The sequence below is a fragment of the Lipotes vexillifer genome, unplaced genomic scaffold (assembly GCF_000442215.2).
Source record: "Lipotes vexillifer unplaced genomic scaffold, Lipotes_vexillifer_v1.1 scaffold1318, whole genome shotgun sequence".
NCBI classification, from domain to species: Eukaryota; Metazoa; Chordata; class Mammalia; order Artiodactyla; family Lipotidae; genus Lipotes; species Lipotes vexillifer.
In genome coordinates, this window is record NW_006772582.1 from 573,476 (window position 1) to 600,604 (window position 27,129).

The following is a 27,129-nucleotide window of genomic DNA, read 5'->3' on the forward strand; positions in this document are numbered from 1 at the left end:
AGTGCACATCAACACAGAGCTTTGCACAGAATTTTAAGGTTTTTGGGCTCCCCATAATAGCCAACCTGGGACTTTTCCTGTGTAAGTGAACCCCAGGTCAGGAACTCATGGACAGGAGGATCGTTACAGCCTCTTCCAGCTCTAGTGGACTCAGCTTTGTGAATCTGTGAGCAGAAGACGATGCTGAGGAATTTATTTGAGAAAAAAGAGGAATAAGGAAGAAGAGGAGCAGAAGGAAAGGAAAAGAGAAAAAGAAGTTCTGTTTCTTAGTAACTCAAATATTTAAGAATCCACTTGTTAGATGAACACTTACATGAATTAAATGCAATATAATTAAATTTCATGTTAGAAAGGAAAATGTAATGTAACATGTTAACTCATTTTAAAGTTATACTCTCTTGGGAACAATAAGATAACTTACAGTGTATAAAATAAAGAAAGGAAAATGGAAGCAAAAAGCATTTACTGTAACTAAACGATTATCTCAAAATGTGATTAAATACTTAGAATTCTATGATTAGAAAGAAATCAGATAAACACACATGTAGCAATGGGGGCCAGGGCAGATATCAAGGCAAGTGCCAATGGCAGGTGCACTGACAGCTTTGGTGTGGTCCTGGCTGTTGGTGTGCATTACTATGACTGCTGGATCTTGCCATGGACATGTAGCTGTGGAGGCCTGATGGGGGCCAGGGGTATCCATCACTGTGGAAGGGCTAGCTGCAGGTGAGCCTAGTGGTACAGGCCAGTGACAGAAGACAGGGCTGGATGTGGGCCTACATGCTGCTGTAGGGCCTTGGTTATCAGCAGGGTCTTGCCATGGTGCACACATAGGAATTTAGGTTGGTGACAGGTGTAAGTGCACAGCTCTGCCACTCATTCATTGTGCTTTGCTAACTTATATAACTTCTCATCAATATGAGTTTTATCTAAGTCTTTTACATTTACAGTTGTCCCTTGGTACCCATGGGAGATTGGTTACAGGACCTGCCCCAAATACGAAAATCTGCGGATGCTCAGGTCCCATAGTTGGTTCTCCATATCCACGAGTTCTGCATCCTCAGATTTAGCCAATCATGGATTGTAAGTTAAGTTTGCAGTCCATCGTTGGTTGAATCCATGGATGCAGAACCAACCGATACAGAGAGCCAACTGTATATTTATTGAAAATATTCTGTGTACGGGAATTCCCTGGCAGTCCAGTGGTTAGGACTTTATGCTTTCACTGCCGAGGGTGCAGGTTCAGTCCCTGGTCGGGGAACTAAGATCCTGTAAGGCACGCACAGTGGCATGGCCAAAAAAAAAAAGAGACAAAAGAGTATTTGGATTCATTTTACCTATCGTCTCTGAAATGGAAGTGTTGAAACTCAGAGCCACTGTCATTTAATAAGTTAACATAGATCGTAGTGTCTGAATAACTTTGAAAGTCAACCCTTTACAAACCTTTTTAGACCTAGAAATAGTTCTAAAGGCTAATTTTTAATTGGTAATTTTGATTATGTAAATCATATTTAGTCCTAAATTTTTTTCAAGTGTAATTCTGAATATACATTGAAAAGTACAAAGTTTTTAACAGTATTGTCACTAACACAAACCTCCAGGGAATATTTTCTACTTGAATTTATAAAGGTTTTTGGAGCCTTGGATCGGATCTTTATTAAGTTGTATTTTTTTCATTCTACTCAGTCCATTAACAGGATATAATGTTCAGCCAATAAGATGACTAGGTAATACAAAGAATTATTTGGTCCAGAATGTCAACGGCACCACTGCTCTAGGGTTTACTTTATAGGCATACCTCGGAGGTGTCACAGGTTCAGTTCCAGACCACAATAAAGAGATTCACACAATTTTTTTGGCTTCCCAGTGCATATAAAGTTATGTTTACATTATAGTGTAAGTGTGCAATAGATTTAAAAAAACAATGTACACACCTTAATTTAAAAATGCATTATTGCTAAAAAAATACTAACCATCATCTGAGCCTTCAGTGAATCATAGCAGTAACATCAAATATCACAGATCACAGATCACCATAACAAATATAATAATAATGAAGAAGTTTGAAATACTGAGAGAATTACCCAGATGTGACACAGGGACACAAAGTGAACAAATGCTGTTGGAAAAATGGTGCCAATAGACTTACTTGACGCAAGGTTGCCACAAACCTTCAGTTCATAAAAAATGCAATATCTGTGAAGCCCAATGCAGTGAAGTACAATAAAACAAGGTATGCCTGTATACATCTTTATCACAACACACCTTCACATAATGTGATTCATGTGTGCTGTAAGAACCTTACAACAATATATTTTGATTTCCTCCCTCCCTCTCATGCTTTGTGCTTTTGTTGTGGGAGTTCTTCCAGATCCCAAGAAAAACCACATGAGAAATTAGGAAAACAGAAAAAAGTATTGTAATTTTTCTGTGAGAATTAAACCTTAACAATCAACATAGAGATCTTAGTGGTTTACAGCATCTAACGTCAAGCTAAAAACAAGAGCAGGAAATGATGACGGTGGAGTTGAAAGTTAAGGCTGACATTTCCAGAACTGAGAGAAATGGTCATGATCTCATCGGTTAGTCTTGTTTGTTATTGTTGCCATGTGTTTTGTTGCCATGGGCCTGTCTACTGTAAAGGTGAATTATTTTTGCAAATAAATATTAATACACTAATGTGCATAGTATACTTATACAAATTCTTTGAGTGGTGTTCCAGGAAATAACAAACATAGGTAGCATGTGGTTTTCAAGAGCAGTTTTCCTTTTGTGGTATGCACATTACTTTCTCGATTCTGTAGCTTCTCCATTGCTGATAATCTTTTGGAATCACACTTGTGTCACAGTGATTGAACCTCTCTGTCGTTATCACCTGCTGTGGCAGTTGCTGCCGCTGCAGCTGCTCCTGAGCAGGCCATGTAGAACTCCCTTCCCTGGCGCACCAATTGCCGGAGAAGGATAGGTGTTTTATATGTTTCAGTGATTCTCGTGGAATGAACACTGTAAGAGTTCAACAGTGTCTGTACTTTAGATTATAACCTTTTCTGAGAATGATTTATAATTTTCATAGTGCCAAGATAGGAACCTGTAATCAAATTCTAGCTTGCTTCTCCCAGCTGTGACCTAGATCCCTGGAGAATAGAGAATGGCCCTAATAATTGACCATGTATAAGTGTATTGTGTATGTGTCCCTCTCTGTGTATATTTAAGAAACGCATGTCCTTCCCTCTGTAACACAAATAAGAACTTTAGCTCCAGAACTTAATGGACAAGAATTGGCATATATATTTCCTACTCTGTCACTTTACTATTTTGGCAAGTTTTAACCCTCTGAACCTCATATTTCTCATTTGAAAAATGTGTGTAACAATGACAATAAGTAATAATAATAACAGTAATTCAATTCTTGGGGATTTGAGAACAAAATGACAAAATGCATGTAACGGTTAAGTCTTAACAGTGCTGGGGACATTAGCATTCAGGAAATGTTAGCCCTTATTTCCATTGGCCTACACAAGTAGTTACTGAACTATTTCCTGAATTCTTTCCTTAGATGATTTTTCAGCCTAACTTGTTACCATAGGATAGTTACCATAACTGTAGCAAGCTAGCTCAAGTATTCATCTTCTCCTTGAAAATTCTGTTGATGTTCTCATTTAATTACACGCTGTTTGCTTTAGGTCAGAGATGCGTGGGAGTGGAAGACACGGCAGAGAACTTGAAGAACATTTCTGCTTTTTAGCACTTCCTCAGAGTGATGTGGCTGAGATATATCAGAATGGAATAAGTACCAGAACATCTACATTGAAGATACTAGGCAACCCTCTTCTTGGAATTTATATATTTAGACATGTTGATGTGGCCTTAAATTTTGCTCACAGTAGAAGCATTACTGTAGAAAGTATTATAATTTTTAAGGTTGGTAGCACAAAACAAATACTAAATATTATATTCAGTTTGCTTTAAATTGACCTAAATGTATTTTACTTTCTTTTTTTGTGTGTTTTACTTTCAATATGAATTATTAATGTTTTAAAGTTGCATTGTATATAAAATAAATATTAATTATTTATTACTATCATCATCATTTGAAATTCCCCCCCCCCTTTTTTTTTTCTTTTTTTTCGGTACGCGGGCCTCTCACTGCTGTGGCCTCTCCCGCTGCAGAGCACAGGCTCTGGACGCGCAGGCTCAGCGGCCATGGCTCACGGGCCCAGCCGCTCCGCGGCATGTGGGATCTTCTGGACCGGGGCATGAACCCATGTCCCCTGCATCGGCAGGCGGACTCTCAACCACTACGCCACCAGGGAAGCCCTCCCCTATTTTTGACTCCAGTGGGTGTGCAGCATAAAAGTCTTCAAGGAAACAAAGGCAGCCTTTATCATATTAGTTTTCCTAATATGTATATTTTTTCTCTCCTAATTGACCTTCTTATCTTTCTCTCTTTTGTTCAGACTATAATTAATACCAGAGTGTTCTAAGTGTCTTTCCTCAAAACATTGGTATTAATAATTCTGACTTAAGTTAGAGTTGCTACACTCTTACTGATTATTTTACTTAATAGTGTTGTACAATATTAATTTCTTTGTTTTGATAATTTTGCCATGCTTATATAAGATGTTAACATTAGGAAAAACAGGGTAGAGGTATATGGGATCTCTGAACTGTTTTGCAACTTTTCTTAAAGTCTAAAATTACTCAAAATTGGAAAAAAAAAATCTTACAGTCGAATTGTAAGCATCAACAGACAAACTGGTTAAGATATACTTTTTTGTTAATTGCAACTTTGCCAGGACTACTAAAATCACAGTAAGTAGGCAGGATCCTCAGTTGTGTAACTTAGGATGTGTGTACGTTCACATAAAACCAATGGTTCATTTGGTATAATTTAATTATTTTTAGACCTTAGGTATTATCAAATTCATAAAGCTTTATTTTTATTTTTATATTAAAAAATAATACATACTGATTTTAGAAAATTTGGAACATACTAAGAAGCTCCAAAAAGCCCATTAATAATGACACAATTTTTTTGTATACCTAATACTTAGTCTTCTGCTCATATATATGGATATGCATTGTATAATGATCATTAAAATACATTTTTTTTTTTTTTTTTTTTTTTTTTGGCAGTCCGCGGGCCTCTCACTATTGTGGCCTCTTCCCATTGCGGAGCACAGGCTCCGGATGTGCAGGCTCAGCGGCCATGGCTCATGGGCCCAGCCGCTCCGCGGCACATGGGATCTTCCCAGACCGGGGCACGAACCTGTGTCCCCTGCATCGGCCAGTGGACTCTCAACCACTGCGCCACCAGGGAAGCCCCAAAATACATTCTTTATATATTATGTAACTTGCTTTTTTCATTGATTATAAAATCAACATTTTCCATGTCATTAAATAAATATTCTTCTGTAATATCCTTTTGAACGACTACATAGTATTCCACTGTACAACTCCACCATAAATTTGTGCAACACATTTTTTAATGTTGGAATATAAATTACTTGGTTTTCTTATTTTTGTACTTTTAAATACTACTTTGATTATTCATGTAGGTACATTTTACACACACCTGTGATTATTTGCTAAGAATTAATTGATTAATTCCTATGTGTCAAATTAGGAGTCAGAGGTATGTGTACACTTTCACAGCTTTCAATATGAAATGCCCAGTTGTCCTGAGAAAGGTTGTACTAATTGACTTTCCTTTCCACAGCCTGTGGGGGATGTCTGTTATCTCACATCATCACTAACTCTGTGTATTATATTTTTTAAAAGATATTTGCCAGTGTTAATATGTGATAGTTTCTCATTGTTGGTTGTTTTTTATTCTTTTTCATAGTTATTGCTGAGCTTAACATTCTGCATATATTCATTGACAGTATTTAGTGAACTACCTATTAATATCCTTTGCTACTTTCTTGGTTTTTCCTTTCTTTGTTTCTAGTTGATTCATAAGTGTTATCAATTCATTAAAGTGAATGTTGAGAGCTAGGCTTTTCTGTGTATAATAAACATTTTATTTTGTAATAAGTTGAAATTTACAGAAAAATTATGAAGGTAGTACAGAAAGGTCCTGTATACAATTTAGCCAGCTTCCCCTAATGTTAACATTTCATATAGCTATAGCACCTCTGTTAAAACTAAGAAACTGAAACTAACAGTGTGTATGTCAATTATATCTCAATTTAAAAAATAATAATAAAATAAAATGAAAAGAAACTAACATTGGTACAGTACTATTTAATACAGACTATTCAGCTTTTGCCAGTTTTTCCAAGTACAGGGTACCACATTACATTTAGTATTGTTTTCAATTTTGAATGAATTATTAGCATAGTAAAAAATAAAAGTAATAGAATTGCTGACTTAAATAAAATTTGTGGTTTTCATATTAATTTCACTTTTTCCCCACTTTTTATCACTTAATTAGTTCATGGTTTTTAAAATTTTTATACTCATTTGTTTTCGATGTACAGAAGTTTTGGAATATTTTACAGTGAAATTTGTTTTTAGTTCATGGTTTTTTGGCAATATGCTTAGAAAAGAATCCTCACTTGGAGGTTAGATATTTGCTTGTATTTCTTTCTACAGTGTTTATATTACTTAAATGTTTACCTTGTTTAGTATTTATTTTGGTTTATAGGTTGAGAGGAATTTAATCTTTTTCAAGTCCACACCATTTATTGAATAATCTGGTTTTGCTTCATTTATTTCAAATGATGCTTTTAATATCATATTATGTTTTTATAGATGCTTGGACTTATCTGGACTTCTTATTTTGTGCAGCTTTTTTCCCCTCTCTTCCTTTTTTGTGGTAGTACCGTTCTTCTAAAAAGTATTTAATATCTGGAAGTGCATGTCACCTTTCCTGTTCCATCATTTTCTATTTCTGACCCAAATTTTTTTCAAAAAATTGTTTCCAAAATTTTATATGTTATTCTTGTTTAGTCTTCCAGGGAAGTTTTTAAACTAAAACTCATTTCTACAAATGGATTTTCTGAAATTTTTATTGGAACCACTATAGTCTTTGAGTTTAATTTAAGGGGGAATTGACATAATTACAATAAGTCATGCCATTCATCTGGGATATGGATTATCTCTCCATTCGAATTTCTTTCCTTAAAAAAGAAGCTAGCTTTACTTTCCTAGTATGAGAGTTTAAAGTGTTTTGGTATATTTTTATTTAACTTCTTTTTGCCTTTTTTTTTCCAGGTTCTTTTTGGAAAAGTGAAGAAAATTCAGCCTTTAGTGGATAAAAACAAAGTTTCTTTGGATCCTTCTCCTAACTTTGACTGCCATATGTCAAGAAGTGTCCCCTCTTTGAAAGATACCATTGAACTACAAGCCTACAGTTCAGCAGTATGTTAACTTTTTGGTTCATTTGACAACTTGAAAGTCACATGCCTCACACTGTATGATACAAGCCTTAAAACAACTGCCCAAAATATTAAATGGAAATCTCTTACTTCATTCACCATAATATGACCTAAATAAATAGACAGTAAAAGCTGTTTTAATATTTGTGATCTCAGAACATTAATAAAGAGGCTTCCAGATTTACATTTAACTTCGTTCTAAGTACAGTGGCTGCTTTTATTTAGATGTTTCATAGATTAATTCCTAACTTGCAAAACAAACAAGGCTACTTTGAAATGTTATTGATCTTCGCAAAAGGAGAAAAGGCTTATGTATTAGTCATTACATGGTAGACTAATTACTACACAGTAATTTTCTGTCATGTGTTACTGAGACACTTAGTAGAACTTTAATCTTTTATAGAAGACTAAATTATGTAATACATACTATATATAATCATATATATGATTGAATGAGGATAAATATTTTAGAAATATATATATGCTCCCACATGTAAGATGTATTAAGCTATTGTTATTTTTCTAATTGACTTTTCCTCCCAAATAAAATATAGTGGTTCCCAGCATATGCAAAACATTGAAGTTTTAATGAAAAAATACTTTTTTATTTAAAAACAGATTGTATCTGTTTCTGCTGATATTGGAAGCCTATCAAGGAAAAAATACACTGTGGGGAAAAAAATTCCTCTTCAGGAAAACTAGGGTTGAAGAAGCCAGGGAGAGTGGGGCTGTGTGGAAGCTGATTAATAAATAACAACATGCAGTTATCTAGATTTTTAAAAATAGGAGCTTATTCAAGTCTGCAAAAATTAATCAGCATAAAAATGTTCTCTTCCTTCTTTATCTTTTAGGTATACTTCTATGAATATAATAATCTTTCAAAGCCAGTAGATAAACCTAGGCAGTGTCTTCCATATGCAATAGTAACAGTAAAATTTATTGGTCAAAAAGTAGATAAAGGACACCTTATGACATCTTTGAGACTCCTCTCAACAGGATTTCCTAAGAGGGCTGGTAAGATACATATATTTTTCTACTTCAGTAGCATTTGTGCTGGTCTTACAACTTCTGAATATGATTTTCTAATACATTATGAATATCTAAGCAAGATAGTTGTGCTTTACCTATTTTCGATTTTATATATCTAGAATTACATTGCAGCTATTTTTTTTGTTGTTTTTTTTTTTGGCGGTATGCGGGCCTCTCACGGTTGTGGCCTCTCCCGTTGCGGAGCACAGGCTCCGGACGCGCAGGCTCAGCGGCCATGGCCCACGGGCACAGCCGCTCTGCGGCATGTGGGATCTTCCCGGACCAGGGCATGAACCCGTGTCCCCTGCATCAGCAGGCGGACTCTCAACCACTGCGCCACCAGGGAAGCCCATTGCAGCTATTTTTGTTATTTCTTTTGCTCGGTGTTACGTTTGTGTGATTCTTCCCCGCTGATATGTATAACTGTAGTTTCTTCATTTTCACTCGTATATTTGTATACACACATACACACACACACACCATATTATTCAATTTTGTGACTATACACTATTCCTCTGGGGATGTTTTGACATTTTGTAGTTTTCTTCATATTCCAAATATTGCTGTTTTAAACGTTCATGTACGTATCTCAGTGCATATGTGCAAGAGTTTTTCTATAGCGTATACAGCTACATCAGGAATGTGCAGCTTAATCCAAAGACAATATCAGTTTTCAGAAGTGGTTGTGTCAGGTTACCTAATTACTCTACATCATTGCCAGTACATATACTTCTTTTTTAAAAAAAATAAATTTATTTATTTATTTATTATTTTTGGTTGCATTGGGTCTTTGTTGCTGCGGGTGGGCTTTCTCTAGTTGCGGTGAGCGGGGACTACTCTTCATTGCGGTGCACGGGCTTCTCATTTGCGGTGGCTTCTCTTGTTGCAGAGCATGGGCTCTAGGCGCACAGGCTTCAGTAGTTGTGGCACACGGGCTCAGTAGTTGTGGCTCACGGGCTCTAGAGCACAGGCTCAGTAGTTGTGGCGCACGGTCTTAGCTGCTCCATGGCATGTGGGATCTTCCCAGACCAGGTCTCAAACCCGTGTCCCCTGCATTGGCAGGCGGATTCTTAACCACTGTGCCACCTGGGAAGCCCCATGTACTTTAAAAAAAATGTTTCTGCCAGACTCAACAGACTTCAAAAACAAATGTATGATTACCAAAGGGGAAAGGTAAGGGGGAGGGATAAGTTAGGAGTTTGGGATTAACATATACAGACTACTATATATAAAATAGATAATAAACAAGGACCTACTGTATAGCACAGGGAGCTCTACTCGGTATTCTGTGATAACCTATGTGGGAAAAGAATCTGAAAAAGAACGGATATATTTATATGTATAACTGAATCACTTTGCTGTACACCGGAAACTAACACAATATTGTAAATCAACTATAGTATAAAATAAAAATTAAATTTAAAAAATGTTTCTGCCAGCCTAGTGAGTGTGATATGTTATCATTATCACCTCAAAAAAAGAGACTCTTTACCCATTGAAAGCTCTCATGACCCTTTTCCCCTAAGCCCCCCACTACCCCTACACAGTCACTAATCTGCTTTCTGTCTCTATATATTATCCTATCCTGGCCTGGCCATTTCATTAAGTGAAGTCATAAATAGTAACCTTTCATGACTGGTGACTTCACTTAACAGTGTTTTCAGGCTTCTTGCATGTTGCAGCATGTATCAGTACCTCATTCCTTTTTATGGAAAAATATTCTGTTACATGGATACATTACGTTGTGTTTATCCATTCATCAGTTGACCATGTGGGTCACTTCCACCTTTTGGCAATTATGAATAATTATACTAAGAGCATTCTTGAACAAGTTTTGGTGTAGACATGTGTTTTCTTTGCTCTTAGGTATATAGCTTGTTCCTGAACCTCGGGGGAAAGTGTTCATCTTTCCCCAGTAAATATGATGTTAGTTGTGGGGGTTTTTTATGTCCTTTACCCTGTTGAGGAAGTTCCCTTCTATTCCTAGTTTGTTGAGTGGTTTTATCTTGAAAAGGGTAATTACTTATCCTTCAGAATCTTTGCCATCTAAAAGGTTTTTTAATATGAATCTTCTTGTGTATTTAGTGGGGTTGGACGTCTTTTTGTGTTTGTTGACAGTTTTTACTTAACCTGTGATTTTCTTGTTTAAGTACTTTGCCCAACTATCTATTGCATAGTCTTTTTATTAATCTTTTGAAGATATCTGTATATTCTTTATGTATTCCAATACATGTGTAATTATGTACTAAGTTTGTCTCAGAATATTCTTTGCACCAGTTTATTTTTCTAAGTTTTACCATGGGTTTGACCTGTTAAAATATTTAATGTGTATGTAATTGACATCATTTCTCATTTTTGGTTTTCTGACTTCCATCCATGCTTAAAAAGTACTTTCCTAGGGCTTCCCTGGTGGCGCAGTGGTTGAGAGTCTGCCTGCCGATGCAGGGGATGCGGGTTCATGCCCCGGTCTGGGAAGATCCCACATGCTGCCGAGCGGCTGGGCCCGTGAGCCATGGCCACTGAGCCTGAGCGTCCGGAGCCTGTGCTCTGCAGCGGGAGAGGCCACAGCAGTGAGAGGCCCGCGTACCACAAAAAAAAAAAAAAGTACTTTCCTATCCCCAGGATTATAAAACTATCCCTCCATGTTTTCTTCCAGTATTTTTATGGCTTTATTTTTTAATGAATTTTGTTTTATTTCGGTATAAGGAGGTATAGGGATCCACCTTTCCTTTTTTTCTGTCCACTCCAGCTTAAGCACTACATCTCTATATTTTCTTTTTTCTTTTTCTTTTTTATTTGTTTATTTTTGGCTGCCTTGAGTCTTCGTTGCTGCACGCGGGCTTCCTCTAGTTAAGGCGAGCAGGGGCTACTCTTCGTTGCGGTGCACAGGCTTCTCACTGCAGTGGCTTCACTTGTTGCGGAGCACAGGCTCTAGGCACGCAGGCTTCAGTAGTTGTGGCACGTGGGCTTAGTTGCTCTGCGGCATGTGGGATCTTCCCGGACCAGGACTCGAACCCGTGTACCTTGCATTGGCAGGCAGATTCCCAACCACTGCGCCACCAGGGAAGTCCCACATCTCTATTTTCGAACATATTTCCACTATAGCTTACTCGAATTAAAAGGATAATCACAATAGTTATATAATTTAGAAATCTTCAACAGAGCTATTTTTTAACATTCTGTGAAAAAGAACTTCATGGTACATTCCCAGTGATATGATTATAACTTCATATATTGTTCATGAGCAACTTCTCATTAATAATCTGTTTTAACAATGGTATTTTCATGGTATTAGTTAGCTATGAATGCTTTATGAACATTTTACCTGCTAAATATGTGTTTTTATAAGTTCATTTGTTATTACATGAAGTGCTTTATGAAATTTTAGGAATAAATCTCTATAAATTATAAAAACAAAATTTGCTTCTATTTTCCAGGTTTTTATTTATATTTATTATTTGCCAGAATATTTATTTCATAATGGAGCAGGGGTAGTGGTTTGCTTTGGCTCCTGGGAAGGATTTTGTGCAGCCTTTTTGATCTTCCCCCGCCCCTGTTTCTTTACCTTATTCCTCTTTCCTTTCCATTTTTGTTCTCCTGTGGTAGAGGGAAAAGAAGCAAGGTAACAGTAGGTGGAGGGAGACAATTTTACCTAATAATGTATAGATTCTATTATTAAATATCTGCGTATAGGAAATTAATATAAGAATTACCTAGTCTGTGAGCAACATGGTTTTATTCCTATTTAATTTTTCTATTAGTATCTGTCAAAATTCAAATTTTTTATGGCAAACACTTATAATGGGTCTGTAGGGCAGAATTTCATGCTATGTCATCTATACTTTATTGGTCGGTTACTCTTCCTCTTCTCTTCTTGCTTTTTCTGCTGAGAACATACCTTAATCATCATTAGGTTATTTGATGGACTTGCAGTTAAAACCACTTATGACATAGTTTACTTGCATTAATAGAGTTGCCTGAAGAAACACTTTTTGTTCCTGTTTTTCCTTATTTTCTTATTATTTCCACAGAAAGAACATGGTCTCTGAATAACTGTACAGTGGCCAAAAGAATTGGAAAAGGAAAAGATGCTACTGTCATCTTTGAGCATTTCAGGAAACCTATAGATCCATTTGTTCAGGAAAACTGTTCATGCAGTACACTAAATTCAGAGATAAATCCTTACAACTCACATATTTCTAACTCCTATGGAAATGTGCAAAATGAAAACATTTCTGTACTTGAAGCATACAGTGGACAGATGGAGCACAATTCAGCAGAATGTAGAGACACTTCTCAAGTACATGCACATGATTCAGGTCTTTCATTGATTCCCAGTGATACCAGAGAAAGTGTTAATAATGATGACCTCTTAAATTTGACACATCTTAAAGATGTTTTAAGTGGTTTTGTTCCTGCGTTTCCCCTTCATAACAATATTGGCTCGAGCATAGTTACTACTTCAAAACTCATCAAAGACCCAAGACTGATGAAGAGAGAAGAAAGCATGGGAAAACATAATACTATTACAGGTTTAAATGAGATTTTGCCATTTGACAAGAGTTTAGATTTTGCTAATTCAGAAATAAACCTATCATCTATGCCAACTAATCCTGCCTCGTCCTCTGAAGTCATGCCTGGTGATCAGACTGTTCTTACTAATTATTTGGATGCCCCTTGCTTCAAAATTTCTTTGAATGATTCACAAACCCAGGCTCACAACATGGGCTCTAAGACCTATGATTGTACAACTCCCAGTAAAATTACCATGGCAGAACAGTGTAAGAGCCACGATAATTTTTCCTTCCCAATGTGTGTGTCAAATGTAGTCTCAGAAGTTGAAATCCAAGAACACAGTGGAGAAAAAGCTCAGAGATCCCAGCAGAGAAACAACACTCCACTTTTAATTGAACAAAATAGTGAGCCACATGACTCTTATGAATCAGTGAATACTTGTACAAAAGTATATGATAGTGACATCTCTCCGGAATCACAGTCTTCTAATTTTAAAACTATATATCAGACTGGTCACCAAATGCCTACACTTTTTCCGCTCGAAAGCAAAGAAAGCATACATGAGTACATTCAAGATACTGGAAAGACGAGAAACGTCACTGGGCCAGAAGACAATTCCAAACATGAAGAAAAACAAAATGTATGGAAAGAAAGTGATAATTCTTTTACTAATAAAACAAAAATCAGTCCCGTAGATAGTTACATTTCTTTGCATCAAGACGACAAAAAGAATGAGAATCTTGATGATTTGGTGGAAAATTGTGATCAAATATTAATTACTCAAGGGTTAGAAAAGCCAAAATCTTTCTCATCTACCACAGAGGAGAAGTATGAGCTAGATCACCTAGTATTGGAAATACAAAATCATCTTACTCCAAGACTGGAGAACCTTTCACAAAAGCATCCTCAGCACTCTTTAGAGTACAAAGATAACGTTCATACAAGTTTTACCGTTTCTCAAAAACGAATGGAACTGAAATTGGAAAAACCAGATCAAAACTGTGTTAGTGTTATGACTGATGCTTTGCAGGAAGCAAAAGACATTCCCCAGGCCAAACAACTGCCGGCTCTTACTTCATCTCATGACGTTAAAACAGCTCATAATGCAAATTGCAGCATAGCTAGAGAACATATATGTGTTAAAAGGAGAAATGGAAATGATCCAGTGTCCTTAGTGAACAGTGAAAGAGACTGCAAAGAAAATTCTCAAGTTAACAATAAAGATCAAGATCACACTCAGTTCTGTAATTCACAGTTGAACAGTGATGTGCACCTGAATATTGATTGCAGAGAACAGAGAGATAATGGTAAAGAAAACCAGAATGAGGATGAAGTGGAAGACATTGCTTTGTCTACAGAAAACAACATAGGGAATATACATGGAGATGAGAAGCAGAGTTTTCATGCAAACAAAAATTTTACCACTGTAGATGAAAGGAGGGAGAATAAAGATTACAATAGCATAGAAATTCTGAGTTCTGAAGAATTTTCTACTACATTTAATTTGACTTGGGGAAAAAAATATGTGTCCACAGAATCTACATTATTAGAAAATGAAGATACCGTAACTGCCATAAAAGAAAAAGATACTGGAAGGACTGTAGAGCATTTGATTTCCACAACATTTCCCCAGATTGCAGGTTCTTCAGGGCATATAGCCTCACATGCTGTAGTTCAGATAGCTGATGCTCCAGTGCCTGCATTAGGCACAAATCTCGAAAATCACCGAAGATACCAGTTTAAAGAAACTTGTTCTTCTGAGAGTCCAGATTTTGGTTTGTTAGTAAAATATAGGGTTTCTGATTGTGAAACAGATATGGATAAAAATCAGTTACACAAGTCATTTCATCAGTCAGTAAGCGACAACTCAGTTCTTCAAAACATCAAATTGGATAATGAGATTGAAGTAGGATCAGAACGGAGTGACAGTGCTTTTCTATTTCAACAGGACGCTCATAGCCATGGAAATGTACTCTATGAAGATTTCGGGCCCTCATACAAGGCTCTGAGATCTCGCATCGTTTGGGAAGGTCTGTTAGGAAGCACTAATGGGGAGACAGAAGTTTTGAAAAGCACCGCAAAGAGGGAGAATAGCGATCAGCATTGCTCTGAGGAAAGTAATTTTTACTTCTCTACAGCAAAAAACAAAGCAGAGCTCTTCAACCCAATTTTTCTTCCTGATCTAGAAGTTAGGATTACTAATGTATTTATGCAAGGATTCAGTACTGCTGTTGAATCCCTTGCATTGAAAGATAATTTCTGCAAATATAGAACTGAAGCCATAAAATCAGAAATAAAGGAGGAGGAGGAAGACGTTCCACGATTTGAAATCCATTCCCAGTGTTCTGGTGAAAATTCACATCATCCATCGGAAGGTGAATTTGGTAATGTAAGGCAAGAATCAGGACTAGTGAGTAAATCTGAAACCTCACTTTCTGAAAAGCAAAACAAGGGACCTTTGCTTACTGAACATTCTAATGTCACAACAGTAAATAACGAAAGCAGGCGTTCCTTTACAAAGTCAAAAACCGATTGTAATGATACTAGAAGTGAAAAGGACACAGAATCAAGAATTAGCAAAAGAAAGCCACATACACCTTTTAGGGACCAGAATATACCACATAAAGATTTAAGACATCACGAAATTTGTGGGAATAGGAGGAGGCTAACCAGTCAGGACTTGTTGGAACGTTTTTCTTCATTATCCCAAGGACGAATTGAAACCTTTTCACGGTCAGAAAAACACATTAGGAGTGTCCCGGATATTCTAACTAGTGAAGCACCTTTATGCAAAAGCAGATGTCTTTCCAGAAAACTTGACAGAGCTGTTCGTCACTTAAAAAAAGCTCACAGAAGAGTTCACACGTCTTTGCAGCTTATAGCTAAAGTGGGAGAAAAAAGAAAGGGCCCTTTACCAAAAGCATATGCAGTAATGTGCAGTAATTTCTGGGAAAGTTGTGACCTTCAAGGTTATAGTTCTGTGTCTGAAAGAAGATATTACTCCACTAAGCAATTTTTGTCAAAAAGAAAATATGACAAGCCTGGAGCGAAAAGGGCTTTGGGATTTGAAGTTGATAAATCATTAACTCATGTATCAAACCACAAGTCTTATAAAACAAGTGGAGAGAGAGTCACAAAGTCCCTTTCTGAGAAAAATGTGTCCGGTGTCTCCAGAAGTCCCACCACTATTCGCGTGAGAGGATATTGTGATCAAGAGTATCCTGAATCACAGTTAGCCCTCTGCTCCAGGTCCCAAAGTACAAGTCAGTCAGCTTATAGCACTAGCAGTTTGAGAAATCCCAGATCATCAGAACTTCAGCCCTTTTCTAGAAAAACTGGGTGTCTCTCTTCCCCAGACTGCCCAGATGAGAAACTAACTAAAAGAGAAAATCAAATTGATGCAGAGTTTTTATCTAACGTTAGTAAATATGAAAAGCTTAAGAACCATTCAGCACATGGTAATATTAAGGGTACAACAAAAGAAAACAATTCTGAAGCTAATGAAGTAATAAGTAAAAGGAATTCAGTATCTTTAATTCGCATAAAAGAAAGCAACGTAAATTTTAGTGTGGACAAAAATTATGATGCAACTTGTATAGCCCACACAAAGGTGAAAACTGATACAGTTATTTCAGTCTTAGAATCAAGTGTGATGCATGTTTTTAATATTGATATCAACAAACCAAATAACCTTATTTTATCTGGTTATACAAGAAACCTGGAAGTAAATTTTCCTATAGAAAAATGGACAGCTCCTAATGAGAGCTCCAAACCAGGCATTACAGGAAACTTCCTTATGGACCCATTAAATCTAACTCTGATAAAAAGCAAAAAGTGTAACAGTATTCCTCAATTGTTATCAGCCACTCTAGTGACAGACAGTGAGGGAGAATCTTCACAACCTTACCTGAATAAACAGAGCATTTTTGCTGTAGATTCTTCAGCAGTGTCTACTATTGTACCACACTGTCAGCAAGGATGTGCTGGAAAGGAGCTGCTAAAGACAGAACATTGCTCTTCAAGTAATTGCTTCCACATAGACGGGAATGGAACAAATGTTATTGAGAATTCTGAGTTGGATTTCATATCAGTAGGTGAAGAAAGTAAGGACAATATGATGAAGAAACTATTTTCCCATGATAGTTTTCTGCTCTTAAAAGGTAACATAAAGGGTTCTTCTTCCCCAAAATGTATTGCAAAGAAAGACATTCAGGACAGAAAAATGTGGAAAGATAAACAAGCAGAGAAAGCAAAAGATTCATTTCACAAAACCATGGCTGAAGGATCAAGTGTTAAGACTGAGTACAAAAATCAAAAGAATAAGACATTAGAAGAATCCTCCTACTTAAGTGAGAAAACAGTTAAAGACCACTTGATTGATTCTCATTTAAGCATTAAAGATGCTACTGAGGCAGTCTCTTTGAGTAACACTGCTTCTAATCAGCTTAGCAAAAGAAAGAAAGAGGAGGGAAAAGTTAGTCATGACTCTCAGTCTGACTCCACAATGCGCTCAGGAAGAGCCTGTAATTGCAAACCAGGCATTAAAGGAATGAATCATATGCCTCTTCTACATGCCCACTCTGAAACCTCCAACGTCTCTCCTCCTCCGAAGATGCCTGCATCATACATGAATGAATTAAAAGAAGAACATTGCTTAACTAATAATTTGGCTCCTATAGCTAAGATAGCTCAAATTTTGAAGAGGGCAGATGAAGCATCATCTTTGCAGATTCTACAGGAAGAAACTGAAGTTTGTCAAAATATTCTTCCTTTATTTGTTGAAGCTTTTGAAAGAAAACAAGAATGTTCATTTAAACAAATCTTGATTTCAAGAGACCTGTTGGTAGAACAAAACCTGTGGTATAACTGCAGACACAAACTAAAACCGTGTGCTCTTGACTCCTTGGTAGAACTCCAAATGATGATGGAAACTATTCAGTTCATTGAAAACAAAACAAGGCTCTTAGGAGGTGAGCCAACATTCCGAAGCTTGCTTTGGTATGATGAGACATTGTACAGTGAGCTGCTTGGCAGACCACGTGGGTTTCAACAACAATCCAATTTCTATCCTGCTTTTCAAGGCAGGTTAAAATATCATGCGTTCTGTGAGTTGCAAAACTATCATGATCAGTTGGTTGAAGTGTTTGAAGAAACCAAAAGGGAAATCAGTTCATACTACATGTTCTTAAAATACAAACGACAGATTAATGAGTGTGAGGCAGTAATGAAACATTGTTCTGATTGCTTTGACTTTTCTCTTTCTGTTCCATTTACCTGTGGAGTTAACTTTGGAGACAGTTTAGGAGACCTAGAATCCTTGAGAAAAAGTACATTAAATCTGATCAGTATATACGGGGACTCTCCCCAAAATGATTCCTGTCCAGGAAAACAAGACCATCTATGGATTATTATAGAAATGATCTCCTCAAAAGTTAATTTTATCAAGAGCAATGAGGCAGTAAGTATTAAAATATCTCTTTATGGCCTGGAACATATCTTTTTTGATGCTGCAAAAAGTCTTGTTTGGAAAGAAAAGAGAGAGTCGTTCTGCAAAAAATACTCAGGAAAGAACAGCAAAGAAATACTACTCAAAATGAATCAACATGCTTTTTCTAAGTTGCAGAAGATATGTGATACGTTGTCTAAAGATTTAAGCAGTGAACGCATTTCCAGTACTGGGCTTGAGAATACTATGATTGCTTCCAGAAAGTCAAATGCTCTAGTAAACAAAACAACAATTAGCACAGAAAACTCTAGGTTTAACAGTACTTTGCTTTCACATCCAGATATCTGTTGTATTAGTGAAATATTGGATCAAGCTGAATTTGCAGACTTTAAAAAACTACAGGAACTCACTTTGAGATGTACCGATCACTTAGAAATTTTAAAAAAATACTTTCAGTTGCTGCAAGAAGATAACATAGATAATATTTTTATCACACAAGAAAATGTTTTGGAGATGGTGAAAAACGACAACCATGAGGCAGTAATTTTAAAACCTGTGGCCATTGAAACCTATATTGAAATCGTCATGCTCTCAGAAACAGTTCACTTTCTTAAAAACTCAATGGCAAAGAAACTAGACAAACAGAGGTTTCGAGGTATGCTTTGGTTTGATTTGTCACTTCTTCCTGAACTGGTTCAGTGCCAAGAAAAAATGACTTCTTTCTCATTTCTTAAAGATAATTCAACAGATTGTCTTTGGAAAGTGATAGAGACTGCTATTTCTGAACTTAAGAATGATCTGGATATTATCTACAAATATAATGAAGCTGTTAATTGCTCCTATGCTCTTCATTTGCTCTCAAGAGAACTTGAAGAACTTTCAGAAATAAAAACACTTCTAAAGAAGTCTAAGTATTCTGTTTCCACATACATTGACTTTGTGCCATGTATAGCATCCATAAATTACGGAAGGACTGTGACAGAGTTAGAATACAACTACAATCAGTTTTCCACCCTGCTCAAAAATGTGATGGCTGCCCCTCGGAAGGACTTAGGGAAAATGGCCCATATTATGAAAGTCATGAAAACTATTGAACATATGAAGATAATATGTGCTAAAAATGCTAAATTAACCATTTCCTTTATCCTGTGCCAAATGCGATATAACAGAAAGAAGACTTTGCACCTGGAGAGAAAGGAAGAAATGAATATTCATGTAAAACCTAGGAAGAATATCAACAAGTCCAGTACTTGTGTGAAGGTGCCCTCAATTTCACAGTGCATAATGAAAAACGTTTCATATTCCTCTATAAAACGACCTTTCACTGTAGACAAATGTGAAGACCCTCAGGAACAAGAGGAAAATACTACCGTTTCCAGTTGTAAAAAACAAAAGGTAACGTTTTAAGCGAAACCTATGTAGGTATTCTTTTTGAGAACAAGGCTACTCTTTAAGTAAACAAGTACGTAGTTTGCAGAATTGTAAAAATTGAGGATGCTTTAAATACTGCCTTGCAAAATGAATTTACTAACTGAACTATTGGATTAAACAATCCATATTATCTATAAAATGATATGAGTGATTTGTATATGTGAGAGATAGCCTTGCAAATGTCTAATTTTAAACTTACAAATTAATTATTTTATTTAGAAAACACTTCTTGGAAGGGTGTGAATTTTAATAACGGCTTAAGGAAAAGTACATATTATGAATGTGAGTTAAGCAAGTGACCAAGTATTTATTGAGTAGCTTCTATATAATGAGGCTATACTTAATGTTGTGGATATTAAAAATTGACAGTGGAGTCTGTGTTCTTGACCATTATCATCCACACAGAGAAATAGTACAGATATTTTAAAATAGACGATTATGAAGGAGTTAGTCCTGCATAAGTACATTTTATTTAACAAATTTTATATAGCATTTATTAAATACTTGGCAGCATTCTAATGAATGTACAAACATTAACTTTTTCTGTTCTTCACAGAATGCTTATGATGTAGGCACTGTTATTATCTTATTAAAGTACAGAAACTGAGGCATAGAAAAGTTAAATAACTTTCCCAAGATCACAAAGTTAGTAAACGGAAGCGCCTACATATAAAACAAGGCAGTCTAGCTCCAGAGCCCATATTAATAATTGCCCCTACTCCACCCTCAGAGACGACTCATAATTTTTTGAGAATTTCTCATTTCAGAAGTGAAGAAAGAGAGACCTATACGCAAAATGAAAAGTAGGATTCTTTCTCAGCTTACTCTAATTGTATTCGTTAGTTAAACTCTAGTTCTAGAGACTAGGAAACAAATCGTTTATTGCACTGTGTTTGTGGGAAAATGCTTAATTAACAACCAGTTTATAAACATACTTCCAAAACACAAGAACAACACAAGTTGTGTACTCCACATCAAGAGTAAAATGAGGGTATTACTAAAAAGGTGTTGTAAGTATAGAGAAGAAAAGCAAAATTTTTAAAAAATAGAGATTTATTCACTGATTTCATAGAAGGACACAGATCAAAGCTTTGCCTTAAAGGAAAAAATGTTATCAGATGAAGGTAAAAGAATGAAGAGGGTATCCAAGCTATGGAAAATAATGTGACCAAAGACACAATGCTTATTGACATTATTTGAGAAATGAGTTTAAAATTAAGTCTGGAACAAACATTTTAACTTAGTGGACAGAAGTAAGCTAAAGATGGAGAAGCATACCGTTTCAGATAACAGAATGTTCTAAATATAGGCCTGAAGAGTTTGAACTTCGTTCTGTACGTATTGAAGGGTAGTGTCCTGTAAACTGTTTTTTCAGTGATTTTAAAGAGTAGAGATTTTGAGCATAGTTAGAAGTAGTAAGTCGTCTGGGTCTTAGAAAAAGGTGCTCTTTTACAGAATAGGAAAGGAAAATCCATACTTGACAGACATTACTTAACAGTGGCACTGAGTGACTGGTTGATTAAAAAGGGCATAAAATAGGAAGCAGTCATAAATAGACGTGTTGTAAGATGTGGGTAAAAACAACGTTGCAGATTGCTTTTTTAAAAAGTTTCTCCAAACATGAAATATGGGAAGTCCAGCAGAGCCACTGAGTTTTGAAGGAGAGGATCATTAATGAATATAGTTTCAGACAGTGCATTTTAGATGATGACAGAACAAGCAATTGCAAATGTCTGATAATTAAAAAAATAAATATTGTACTTTAAATCAACAATGTAGGTTTTCTCTGTATTTTTTAAACATAGGTTAACATGAAAGATGTCACAAAAATCAACAGAGAAAAGGCAACATTCAAGCATCCAAGGTAGGAGTTGCCATCAGCCCTGTCTGAAGAAAAACTAAACAAAATCGAGCACATATTAAGGAACAAGACTAAAACCTTTATTTATTACCTCTGTTGGGTTATACATGTAACTTAGGGGAGAAGAGTTAGCTAAGGAGGGAGAAGGTGGTTCAGATTATGCAGTGTCTTAGGTAAGGCCTAAGGAGTTTGAATTTCATTCTGTAAGGATTGAAAGGTAATATCCTGTGAAATGCGTTTTCACAGTGATTTAAAGGGTGAGGAGATGCTAAGTACAGTTAAAAGTAGTAAGTCAGCCAGGGCTTAGAAAAGAGTGACGCTTTACAGAATAAGAAGGTAAAAGTCGTATTTGACAGACATTATTTAATGAATTGATGGGGCTTAGTGACTGGCTTATTACTAAAAAGGGCATAGAATGGGGCAAATGATTAGATTTTTTTTTTTAACTTGTGGATTTTATAGACCTGTCGAATTTCAAGACTGGCTAACAAGATAAAAATTGACAAGTTTTATTCCTAAGTGGCAGCTTAGTCAAACACACTCACATATTATAAGTATACTACTGTTTCATGAAAGGATGTATTAACACCACAATATAGAAAGAACATGATTTCAGAATAAAGGCTAGTTCTTTAAATTCTTTTTGAATTAGTTATTTTTATTAAAAACCCACTATATTATTTATGTTTTTCTCATTTTGACGTGAAGTGGCACCACTGGACTTGTTGACCATCTCTTGTTTCATTCAACTCTGTAAGATTTTCAATTTATGACAAGCTTCATCTTTTACCATCTTTTTTTCCATCCTATGAAGGAAAATGAATAATATGAACTAAAAGAAGATAAGCATTCTCATTTCTGTCTTATTTGGTTTTGCTTCTCTAAATATAATCTTTAGGGCTTCCCTGGTGGCAGCACAGTGGTTAAGAATCCACCTGCCCATGCAGGGGACACAGGTTCCAGCCCTGGTCCGGGAAGATCCCACATGCCGCAGAGCAACTAAGTCCGCACACCACAACTACTGAGCCTGCGCTCTAGAGCCTGCGAGCCACAACTACTGAATCCCGTGTACCTAGAGCCCATGCTCTGCAACAAGAGAAGCCACCACAGTGAGAAGCCTGTGCACCACAACGAAGAGTAGCCCCCATTCACCACAACTAGAGAAAGCCCATGCACAGCAACGAAGACCCAACACAGCCAAAAATTAATTAATGAATTAATTAATTAAAAAATTAAATATGATCTTTAATTTACTACATTTCTAGAATCTTTTTCCTGGCACAGATGACTCTCTAAGTAATTGTGTAGTGGCATAAGGATGAATAGGATGAACTAACTAACTTAGTTTTGTAACTAAGATGATTTGTTTTACTTAGTTTACAAAACTAAGTTTTGTAAGTACAGGTAGTATTTGCTGCTCAAAGAATCAAACTGTGTCTCAATTAGCAGGAAAATGAATTCTAATATAAGGTGCCATGGTCATGGAAGAACATCCTCTAAGAGAATGGGTAAAAGGATAGATCATACAGGCAGCTGTCAATCTATAAGGTTGAGACATCACTGAAACATCATTGGAAATGTGATAAAGTCAAAATTGTCCTTTCTAGAAACTGTCAAAGTATTCTGTTGGGTTGGATGATGATGTAGGTTGTCATTCAAGTGCCTTTTAAGGAGGCTGGATTAAGTAAAATAGGGGCTTTTAGTTTCGTGAGTGGGATACACACATTCTAGGCCAAAGGTTAAATTCTCTTGACTGTGGAGGAATGGTTACTTTTTTCTTTCAACATGTTCTTTTCCACTTGTAATTTGAAGAATTTGATGAGACACCAAAAAAATATAATTGCCCTGGAGACCTGCATTAACTGTCTGGCTCTAGACCTTCAATAATGAATGCTTCCTTCACCCTGATTGAGACTGTCTAAATTTAGATAGGAATGCCAAGGATATTCACTTGGCAAGAAATTTTTGAAGTCTGCTTTTCCTACTCTCAACCTTGAACAGACAAAATATCTCAATACTTTGTGACAAGATAGTCTTTTGGGGGTAGGGGTCACAGGTAGTGGTTTCACCAGCTATATATGGCCATTTGCAAGTAAAGAAGATTGTCAATAGGTTGGAGGTATATGAATTAGAAACTACTGCAAAAAAATTGAAATCAGGAAGTGTCCAAAGCATAAAATAATTTATTACAATATTGGCAGCACTCGGTATTTTCAGATGTATTGGAAATATATTTGAAATGTGGAATATATCACCTTCAGCAAGAAAAGTATCTAAATTCAAACCAAGGGAGGAAAACTGGAGAAATATGTTTCTTGTATAATGCGAATACAAAGAGGAAAATGTGAATCTTAAGAATTCTTTTCCTAAATAAAATTTTCAAATATATATTTATATTGAAATTTTGTGACTTTGTATATTTAAAGTTGTTTGTATGTGTGTTACACTTAATAGGACTATGAGATCTCATCCCGAAAGTGAAAATGAAATAGGATGAAGTTCATCTAACAATCTGAAAAGAAACCATGTCTCTCCAAAAAAAGTTGAATTTCAGCTATCATTACCTGGCTCACTTTTACCTTTAAAGAACCTAAAAGACACTTGTATGTCAAAGTTAGAGGGAAAAATAGATTTAACTAATATTTCATCTGCTACTTCAGAAGATTTCAGTGGACAACAGGGAAGCTTAAATAACATGAAGGAAAGAAATGTAAATTTTAGTGTTGCTGAAACAAAAAGTGATAAGATTGTTCTCCTTTGGCAATTTCTGACCCAAAACGTGTAGATGGCACATTTTCAAAAGACCAGGAGATAACTTCTCAGAAATTTCTTAAGAATTCCTCAGATCCTGCAGAGAAATCTTGTCTCTCAGACATAAAACCAGAAACTGATGCTTCTCTTCTGCCTAATGCATCAGTGCTCTCAAAGCCTATTTTCTATTTTGTGAGGGATATCAATGCCAATTTAGAAATGAATGACACTGACTTTGAACCTCAAGATAATAAAATATTAAATTCATCCATTAAAAATTCTAAATGCACCAGTTCTCCAGAACCCATACATATCCAGAACAAAATTCCTGTTCTGCAAATAAAACACAACCTGCAAAAACTGAGTCAAAAGAAAAACATAGGAGGGATACATTGAATTCCAGTACTACACCTGTTGAAGCATCTGAGAACATGACCCTTAATGTGAATCAAACAGTAGAATACTCTTTTTCTGAACAATAGAATTCAAAAGTTTTAACTCAGAATGCTGCCACATATTGGAATGAAATTCCACAGTCTGCATGTACCCCAGTATATAATTCTTCTGAGCAGTCATTTGGAACTTCATATCCTTACTCTGCTTGGTGTGTTTATCGTTACAGCAGCAGCAATGGCAGTTCCATTACCCCGACATACCAGGGAATAACATCCTATGAAGTACAGCCACCTCCTTTTGGGATGTTGACTGCAGTTACAAGTACTGTTCAAAATACACATTCTAATCTTTTGTACTCTCAATATTTTGGTTACTTTGCTGGGGAACGACAAGCAAATGACTTTGTGCCAGTGAGTGGACATTTTCGATCTCAAATGCCTGTTTACAATTTTCAGCAGCCAGTTTTTTCACAGTATGTTTCCCATCAACCGGTCACTGCATACCCTTGCTCTCCTGATTTGGGTGTGCTTCCAGAAGTTCCTTGGACTTAACGGTGAGTTCCACAAGTTTAGTACTTGCTTCGTAGAGTTTTCACTTTTATCTTTGTACATTTATGTAAGTGGAATTTACAACAGGTGGTGATAGATGGCACATTTTTCTGTGTAGACTTGTAGAATTGTTTAAAATCAGGCAGAGTTGAATTACATTGTCAGTGGAAAACTAGTCAAAGACTGAGAAAAAAAGAATTGGTAATATCACTAAATACGTCCTTCAATAAAACCCAACTTCAAGGAATAATAGTTAAGTAAATTATAGTTATTGAAATATGATGCAACCATTGAAGGGTTTATAAAAGTTTTTAAGGACAATTTTAAAAACTATATTGTATAAATTTACTTACATAAATGAAGAAATGCATAGAGATACAGAAATAAAGTACACTAACATTTTAACTTGTCTCCCTGTGAGTGATAAAATTTGGAGTTTGTGGAGAGTGTTCATTATTTTCTAGATTTCCTATTGTGAACATACATTTTTTGATAAATGAAGGAAAAAAATAGAGTAAATAGGTGGAAAAAGGAACTTCAATCAGATAATATAGTATCTAATAACAGTATTCTAATATAGTATCATGGCATAAGTGAATGGAGTTAATTGAAATGTGTTAGTAGAGCAACTTGGTAGTTTGCCACGGGGACTTGAAATATTTTCTCTGAAACACAATTCTGTTTATAGAATATCATGATTAGAATATAATTTTTAATTAAATTGACATGTATATTTACCATAGTTAAAGCAAAATTTTAAAACAATTATTAATAATTCTGCAAAAACTACATTAGCACCCAAATATTCTACCAGCAGAGGTAAAATGTACTGTGTATAAAGTTAATCATCTCTTAATGTCTTAAACAGAGAAATGCAAGGAATTTCTTTAAATTGAAAAGTTGTTTCTCAAGGAAAATCAGTTTTCTAGGTTGTGTGTGTCTGTATATATATAAGGTGAAAAATACCACGTGCAAATTCAGTCAAAAAATATTTTTAAAGCTTTGATTTGGCTTTTTGCCTCAACTTGGTATTAACTGCAATATAAAAGAAGGAAGAAAACCTATTAAAACCAACAAGGTTTTGTATTCATTAAAATATTTAGAGAGTTCAATAAATGTGCTGAATTGTATTTTTTAAAAAGTCCTTTCTCAGTCCTGGGTTATCTTACAAACTCATAAGTAGAAAAAATTAATTGAATTAATTAATTCCTTAGTCCGAATTGGACAAGAAGCAGGCTGTTAGTATAGTTCTGTTTCTAATTAAGAAACCTTTTGACAGCAGCATCTCTACATTGGAGTTGCCACTGGTGCCCTATAACCTATGGGATAAAATTCAAATACTTTAGCTTGGAACACAGGGCCCTTGACAGCCCTGCATAGACAGCCGCATTTCCCACCACTTCCACTCTGTATTCAAGCCACATTGAACTTCTTACTGTTCTCTCATGTGAGAATGCCTCTTCTACTTCCACAGTATTTTTGTGTGCATTTCTCACATATGAGTATTTTATGGTGGTGTAATTATCTATGTATCCTTTCCTTTCCTCCCTGCCCCACTAAATGAGTTTAAACAGGACTGGAAATTTTTCAGCTAAATCATAGCCTGAAGAAAAACTATAAAGGAAAATAAAATAAAATTCACACACACACAAAAAAAACTATAAAGGAGGTGAGAAAGCAGGGGCAAGGTATATGACTGCTTTTTCCTTTTTGATTAACATATTGCTGTAGCTGCTGTAATGATAAACGCACCAAGCATAGTAGATGCGG

General features: G+C 35.8%; 1 protein-coding gene across 1 annotated transcript; it reads left to right on the forward strand.

The window, feature by feature from the left end:
• Positions 1 to 550: 550 nt before the first annotated feature.
• Positions 551 to 25,362, forward strand: TEX15 (testis expressed 15, meiosis and synapsis associated). Its single transcript, XM_007447628.1, is given in 9 exon segments — positions 551 to 695; positions 951 to 1,083; positions 3,684 to 3,921; positions 8,234 to 8,396; positions 12,443 to 19,767; positions 21,609 to 21,667; positions 24,119 to 24,405; positions 24,408 to 24,749; positions 24,752 to 25,362. Coding segments are annotated over 9 exon segments (9,303 nt in total).
• Positions 25,363 to 27,129: the final 1,767 nt, after the last annotated feature.